This window comes from Lygodium microphyllum, chromosome 13, assembly GCF_053477565.2.
Source record: "Lygodium microphyllum isolate KBCC chromosome 13, Lygodium_microphyllum_v1.1.10, whole genome shotgun sequence".
In the NCBI taxonomy this organism is placed as follows: domain Eukaryota; kingdom Viridiplantae; phylum Streptophyta; class Polypodiopsida; order Schizaeales; family Lygodiaceae; genus Lygodium; species Lygodium microphyllum.
The window spans coordinates 2,075,707-2,084,117 of record NC_141147.1 but is presented as its reverse complement, the minus strand read 5'-3'; the positions used below and the strand labels follow the sequence as shown (position 1 = coordinate 2,084,117).

The window sequence follows — 8,411 nt, the reverse complement described above, 5'->3', positions numbered from 1 at the left end:
AACCTTGTTTATTTAGTTCAATTATAAATGTAAACCATGATACTTAGGTGTTGTCAACCCTTACTTTATGAACGTATTTTGCAAAGTGCCATGATTTTTCTTCTTTAAGGAGAAAATATGCAAGATTATGAGAAAATGTGGTGGAGTGGAGAGGACAATACAAGCACAAAAGATTACAAGAAATTGGGTTGTCAATTGCGGCCTAAACGTTGTTCAAGCATCATATTGTCCTTCTTTGTTGCATGACTCCAAGTCCCATAATTAATGGAATCTCTGGTTTCCAAGGAATTTAGCAAGACATAACCAAGGCATGAGAATTTCCAAATTAATGAGCTCTTTCCAAAGTTTTGAATGTGGGGATTTGTGGACATTAGGAGTGAAATTGCTTTTACAACCAACAAATCTTGGAATATATTATTCTCAACTTTGTTGTATCTTAATGTTGATAGAGAACATTTTTACATCAAACACGGTTTTGTGGAGAGGTTTGGCTTAGCTCTAAAGTGCAAGAAAGTGTTGTCTTTTGCAAGAGAAACCTAGAAAGGGGGGGAGACGAACCTTAGTGAGAAGTAGAGACTAGAGGGGGAGGGGGGCGCACGCCGCCTTACTTGAGAAGAAGTAATTCAGGGCTCTAGTGAAGCAGCTGGCGGGGTCGGCGATGAAGCTGCTGGTGGGCGAGGAGCTGCAGGAGAGCAGGGAGACTTAGCGACAAGTTCAAGCCTCTTCAAAGAGGTCTTGTAGAGGAAGCCCAGATAGTCGAGTACGTCCTCCTTAGCGCCCCCGGGGACCGGATCCACCTGGAAGGACCAGTCGACGAGGGTGGCGCCCTCGTCAAACTCAGAGAAGTGCACTGTATTTACGTACCCGGATAGGCCGACGTTACCGTCCTCCATGGCGTAGGCGTACACGTGTCGGTCGGCGTCCATGAGCAGGAGCCTCTCGCGGATCCAGCTCTTCTCGTCGTCGGCTCCCTTGGCGGCTGGGAACATCTCCCCGCTCAGGCGCCGGACGAAGCCCGGCTGGCCGGGCTCTCCCGCGACCCCCTCGCACCTCTCCACCATGGGCTGCATCCACCTGGGCAGCCCGCAGCAGTCCGACGCCACCGCCCACACCCTCTCCATGGGCGCCTCCACCACCGCATGCAGCCGCCCTTCCCATTTGCGCCTCGGCGCCCTCACTGCCTCGGCCTGCACCGCCCCCTCCTCCTCCTCCTGATCATCATCCCCCGCATTGCCTTTCTCTCCACATCCATCTTCATCTTCTCCTGCCATTCATGATCATCAGCCGTCTGCTCGAGTCCTGAGAAGCATGCATACCTACCCTACCTATGTTCGTGGCTTTCAACCGTATACCCACATGGGATTCACCGCCCCTGTCGATCTTGTCCAGGTCTCGCACACAAAGCTTCAGATTTGGAAGCAATCGACTTAGCTTCACCTAATTAAGTGGGTGCAGGTCTCACATAAAGCTTCACGTCGCTCAATCGACTTAGCTTCACCTAACTAATCACGTGTAACAGACAAATAACACCTTAATATATCGATGTAGCTTCACCTAATTGATTGTCTCTAAGACACACAATATATTATATCGATGTGAAAAGACGTTTATGGGATAAAGTTCTTGCATCCTCAAAAACCTGAGCCTATAGGCTATGGAGAAAAAACTTCGGTTTTTTATCCATTACACAATCGGAGAGATATATTCTCAAAGTAGCCTATAGGCTATGGAGAAGAACTTCAGTTTTTTATCCATTACGTAGTCGGAGAGATAACTCTCAAAGTTTGCCCTGAGGATGCCCTCTCTTAAAAAATATCTTTTCTTTACTATTAATTATTTAAAGGTTTTCTTGAATGACTATTAGATTAAGGAGAAAACCCCCTGGCCTATGCGGTAGAGAGGTTTGATATTCAAGAAATAAAGAAGCGTTTTACAAGGGCGATTTAATAATAAAAAAGCAAAAGGTGAGTCTTTGACATGTTATATGTGACATGTGTGTAGAGAGAGAAATAAAGTTTGTGTGTTGTAGATGACGTGTGTATGTGTGTGTGTGTGTGTATAGATATAGAGAGAGAGAGAGAAGTGGGGTATACAAGAAATAAAGAGGAGTTTTCTTTTCAAGGGTGATATCTGATATGATGATGAAAAGAGAAAATAAAAAATGTGCGCCTTTGATCTCTCTCTCTCTCTCTCTCTCTCAAGACATAAATTTCTTTTCTCATTGAAGATATGAGATGATATGGTTTTATAATGATTGAATATGTGAATGCAATGCGTGCACACTCTTAAAATACCCACAAATGTACATGTACTATAAAAAGAGAGGTGAACTTTCTTGATGAGTTGATATTCTAATGCATATTCTTAAAACACCCACAAATGTACATCTTAGGGAGGTCACTCATGAATATGTGTGTGCACCATGTGGATTCAAAATAAAGTATTTTATATATTTTTAACATATAGAAGGGTATAATATACAAATTTTATTTACAGATTAAATAGAAAAAGGGTTGTGCTTTATTTAAGAAAAAATCACAAATAAGGATATTCATAAATAGGCCTTGAACGCACGTGATGTTGAAGATATACATATAATGAATCCCTCGAGATGCACATATGCTTTAAAAGCACACATACAACATATACACTCACGTACACATATAGGTAAACACACACACTCGTGTATACATATATGCACACATGTTTGTACATATGTAGACATATGAGTGAGACAAAAAATAGAAAGAGAGAGAGAGAGGGGAAGGGAGACTCAAAAAATTGATGAGAAAGAGAGAGAGAACTATAAAAGAGAGAAGAAAGGAAATAAAGGAGAGGAGAGAGAATAAATACAAACTCATAAGATATGCATATACATACATGTGGACACACATGTGCATACACATGCACACACAACAATATGAGGTGAAAAAAGATTAGAATTTTGGGACTTGAAAAAAAAGAGGGAGATAAGAAAAAATGACTAGTGGGAGAGAGTGGAGACACACAACTTGTGAGACCACATAAATAGAAACACACATATATGATATATACTAGGCACTCCACTCTTAGATTCTCTTGACACTTTGTGTCATTGTTCTCCCAATGCTTTGAATTGAGGTTTGAAATCATGTTTTATATGGCAAGAGGATTCATAGGAGGTTGATATAATAAACATAATTTGAACTTCGAAGGCTTTGACAACTTAGACTAATACAACGTTGAATGCATAAAAATGCAAGTCACACATATACATACATACATTTGTTGGCTTCTTTGTGACTCAACCACCCATGAACTTTCTTGCCACATGAAATGTGTAGTACGACACACAATCCTCTAATTGTTATTGACACCAGTCTTTTACACCCCGATCTTTACCAAAAGAACCCCAACACGAAGCATTGGGAGAATCTAGGCATGAGGTGCCTCATTACACTTAGGGACAAGTTTTGCTTCTCAAAGTTCTTCAACAAATCAAAGTCCAGTGTTTTGATTTTGTTCCAAATTTGGTTTGATCCCTCACACTCCAAAACAAGTGTTTCATATGCTCCTTGTTTGTTTTGTATAAAACATGTTAAAGAAACTTTTAATCATATGATGACATGGTCCTCCATCATCAACTTGTCCATAAAAAATTGCAAAAGGAACACATTAAACCTACAAATAAATGTTCCTTATCCACTTGTTTTTTTGTTTTGCATAAGAAATGCGAAATAAAGTTTTAATCATATGCTAATATGGTCCTTCATCAACTTGTCCATTGAAACTTGCGATGAAAGGAATACATTAAAAATGCTGACAAATCTTCCATATTTATTGTTTATTCATTTTGTATAAAACATGTCAAAGGAACTTTAAAGCATTTGCGAACATTTTCCTCCATCAATAACTTGTCGTTCAAAACTTGCCAAAGGAACACATCAAACCTACACAAAAATCTTCCTTATCCACTTGTTTGAATCATCTTCAAGCTATAAAAATACATGTGGCAAACAATGAATCAATTGAGAGTGGTGATGAATAGCACCCTCCTAAGGTTATGAGGAATAACAAAGTCAAATACAATGGGAGCATTGGGCTTGGCTTGTTTTGTTTCAAACTCCTGAATGGGGTGGTGACTCTCCTAAAGGGTTGTTAGTCATGTGATGGGGTGAGTTCTCTACTAGAACGTGCTTCATGGGTGTGCTTGGGATTGCTCCAAAGATGGCCCTATTGGTGTGGTAGACTCAACTAGATGGTCAATTGATTTTTTGGATGTGGGTTAAAGAGAATAATTCTAGATGCATACCTTAAGTGCCCATTGGATAAAAGGGCATTACCTCCCACTACAGAATGGGAGACACTCGAGGGGACCTCAGGTCTTGGAACCTCAAGTTCTAATGATTTGGAAGAGGATTCTACTATCGAGGAGGTTTATCAAATATGTCTAAATGAGCCAATAGAGGCAAATGATAGGATTCATGATACTGATGTGATAGAGCTAGATCTTGGGACTCCCAACAATCACTGTCCCATTAAACTTGGTACTATGTTATCTGCTGATGAGCATGCGGATTATGTAGAACTTCTATAGGAGTTGAGGGATACATTTGCATAGAGTTATGACAAAATGAAGGGGATTCCCCCCTTTATTACTATGCATATGATCCCATTGAAAGAAGGTAGTCAACCACTAAGACAAAAGGTTAGATGTATGCCTTTTGAGTTGAGAGAGCCTCTTTTTGAGGAATTGATTAAGGAAGGATCGCATGATCTTTTCTATTGAACATATAGAATGGTGCTCATCAGTAGTAATAAGATAGAAAAAGAACAACCAAATCTGCATGTGTGTCGATTTTAAGGAATTGAATAAGTAGGCAATGAAGGACTATTATCCTCTTTCCTTTATCAATCAAATTTTAGATTCGCTAACAGGGTGAGAGATATACTCTTTCATGGACTGTTTTGCAGGTTATAATGAGATGTCCATAACTAAAGAGGATAAGTTAAAGACGAAGTTCATTATAATTTTTGGTACTTTTGTGTACCATGTGATGGCTATTGGCCTATGTAAAGCTCTTGGGTCTTGGGAACGGTTGACAAGACATTTGCCGATATATCCTTTGAAGAGCTAAATGTTTTCATAGATGATTTCAGGCCAACTACCATGGCCCATCATAGACCGTTGATTATTCTACACGGATGCTTTGAGAAATGTCATGAATATTACATAGCGTTGAATCCTTGCAAGTGTGTGCTCGGGGTGCCTTATGGTTTGCTATTGGGTCATGTTATGAGTGCGATTGAAATTGCCATTGGCCCTGAAAAGGTGATTGTTATTGTGGCCTTAAGCCCCACCCACTTGTCTTAGGAAAGTTCACAATTTTGTTTCATTTGTGGGATATTATCATCAATTCACATCAATGCATTGGCTAAATGTTCATTATCCTTGACAAATATTTTATCTCACTTCTATGTTTTTGAATGGACAGAAGCATGTATTGTGGCATTCAAAGATGTTAAAAAATACCAATTGGTCTACTTGTATCTATGATAGTCAAAGTTGAGCTGAGAGAGAGGATGTATGGCAGAGGTACAATCCCTCCTTCCTCATTAAACTCAATAGGGATGCTAATAAAAACCCTATGACAATGGTGGTAGTAGACCTTAATATCCCACATGAAAGATCCATCTTGCCACTCAGTTATATGATAACCCTTACTCCACCAGATCACTCAACCTTCGTGGTAATACTATTGCAAATATGGATGTTCAAGATAAGGAATGATTTTTCCCATCCAACTTCCTTGGCACCTACTGCAAGTTTAAGATGGATCTTGGAAGACTTGCAAAGGTACTGAGTTTGATGTTAGCCCTTACACATAATAGAGCTTCAACTTATTAAATTTTAGTTTATTTTAAAGTCTACCCCTTGTAAATGTGCTAAAAGGGTTGTAGAGCCATTCTTTCCTACATGAAGGATCTTATAAGGGCCATCCCATTTGGGTTCTAACTTGCTAGGGAATAACTCATGACGAGCATCATAATATATGATCAACTAATCTTTCACAAATTAATATCTTTTAGCATGAAGGTCATGAAGTGCTTTCATCCTCTTCTAATTTCCTACATCTTGATGTAACAAAGCCCGCAATCGAATCTCATCAATATATGCTAGGGAGGTCAACCTTTCTTGTAAGGATTCCTCTTCGCCCAGAGAATTGTTTAACACAAACCTCACAATAGGTAACTCAATTTCCAAGGGAAAGACACATTCTTCGTGATATACCAACTTAAATGGGGTGTGCCATGTTGCTCTCTTGAACATCATATTATAAGCCCAAACAACCACATGGAGTTTCTTGTCCCAATCGCGCTTACGCTCCAATATAGTTTTGGATAAAATCCCTACAAGCTGCTTGTTGGTACTTTCTACTTGTCCATTCACTTGGGGATTATATTGGGTGGTTTTATTAAGTTTAATTTTCAGAGCTTCAGTCATGGTTTCTATGACCGTATTTAGAAAATGTGTCCCACGATCAAACACTAGTTCTTTAGGTGGACCAAAATGGTAGACTATTTATTCCATAATAAAACTAGCTACTTCCTTGGCATTGTCCTTCATCATAGCTTGAGATTCAACCATTTTGTAAAGTAATCCATCGCCACAATAATATAATGCTTCCGTGTAGTAGATGAAGGATGCACAAGTCCAACAAAGTCAATGCACCACTTCTCAAAGGGAAAAGTCACAATAATAGGATTAAGCAACCGCTTATGATTTTACCTAGCATCGTATCTCTGACAAATGTTACAATGCTTTTAACATATGCAAAAGCACATTGGAAAACCATAAGCCACCAATAGCCTATGCATAAAGCTTTCTGGGCAATACACCGTCCAATAAAATGACTCCACATGCTAAATCATGACATTCTTCTTGAATAAAGGTTATGTCATTAGGCACCAGACAACGACAATAAATCTCATCTACACCTTTCCGATATAAGATACCCACTATTATTGAAAAGTAAAGTGTTTTCTAATTAATCTTCCTCTTCTTAAATATAACTATATTTCAAAATGATTTATGTGGGAACCAAGGGTTTTCTTTCAACAATAGAATGGTGCTTGGTGTGCTTTATAACTATTTTTTTGTTGGGCCAAGAGGGCCATTTCTTTTGTAGTAAAATGCTTTATTTTGTTAGGCCAAAGAAGGCCATTCTTGTTGGATTTAATGTTTGATTTCATAAGGATAAGAGAGCCATGTGGTTGTTTGGTGTAGGTGTGGTTAGTGGTTTCTTGTCTCAGTACTATACTAAATAGATTCGATGGAGTACCTAGAGCGGGCCTCTTACTACGCATAAGCTTGTTGTGGCCAAGTCCAAGTGATGTACTTTCTTTATGTGTTCTTTCCCTTTGTGCCATATATATATGCAAGTATGTGGGGAATTTTCTTCTTTTGGGGACCAGCAAGTCAAGGCATGAAGTTGCAAAGTTTAGGTTATGTGTGTCTAGGGAGGTTTGAGTAGTTGTTCACCTCTTGTAAAGGCATTGTCAGGCATCTAAAGATCTGTTTTTTAGAATAGCCCTTAGTGACCCTATCTTGCTAGCCTACTAGATAGCTATTTCTAGGAGTTTCCATTAGTTGTGAGGTAGATAGGGAAGCATTCCAAAAATAAAGAGAGAGAATGTTGAATATCTAAAGACTATAGTGTAGGGAGGTGTGTAAAAAGGGGTTCTAAGCCCTAAAATAAGAAAGGAAAAGAAAGAAAAATTCCAAGAGTAGATGATCATTGCCTTGCAAAGGCCTGGTAGGTTCTAGTGGGGACAAGACCTGGGCCAATGCCTTGTCTTTCTAGGGGTGACACTTAGCCGAAAAAATAAATAAGGATTGTTGGAGTGAAAATAAAAGTGAGCAGAAGAAAATGGATTTAGTATCGCATTGCAAGAGCTTGGTAGGTTCTTGGGTACCAAGACATGACTTGAGAGACTGATGACTTATTCTCCTTTTTACATGTTCGAGAATTAAGTCTTGAAGTGTTAAAAAAAAGAATATCTAAAAATACAAGACCAAGCTATAGGAGTCCTCGCCTAGGAGTTCCTAGTCTAATTTTCCTAAGTTAGGTAGGCAGGTCAGACCACCACTTAAGATGACTCCTTTGATAGTTCTTTTTAGCCAGTTTGTGTTGGAGTAGTTGGGTAGTGACTAGCTCTAGATCTTTGCCAAATTATACTTGGTCTATTCCTTCTGGATCTTCATGCCTTGATTTTGTTAAGGGTAGAGTGAGAGATATGTTCGTGTTTTGTTATGAATTTTTCTTTGTAGTAGCTTGATGCTCTTTATGGTTTTTGTATGTGCAAATCAATTAATGGATTCAAAGGACTAAGTTGCCATATCCCATGATCGCTAGTTAGTTTAAGGGGAA

At 39.1% G+C, this 8,411-nt stretch overlaps 1 protein-coding gene across 1 annotated transcript; it reads right to left on the bottom strand.

The window, feature by feature from the left end:
* Window positions 1–560: 560 nt before the first annotated feature.
* LOC148026285 (lachrymatory-factor synthase-like) lies at window positions 561–1,635 on the bottom strand. The gene has a single exon (XM_087690697.1). The coding sequence runs from the start codon at window positions 1,269–1,271 to the stop codon at window positions 624–626; it is 648 nt and encodes a 215-aa protein (XP_087546823.1). The 5' UTR covers window positions 1,272–1,635; the 3' UTR covers window positions 561–623.
* Between the last annotated feature and the right edge of the window lie 6,776 nt (window positions 1,636–8,411).

What these genes read in the sequence shown, in the direction of transcription:
- LOC148026285 (XM_087690697.1), bottom strand. Translation starts at nt 1,271, where the DNA reads ATGGCAGGAGAAGATGAAGATGGATGTGGAGAGAAAGGCAATGCGGGG.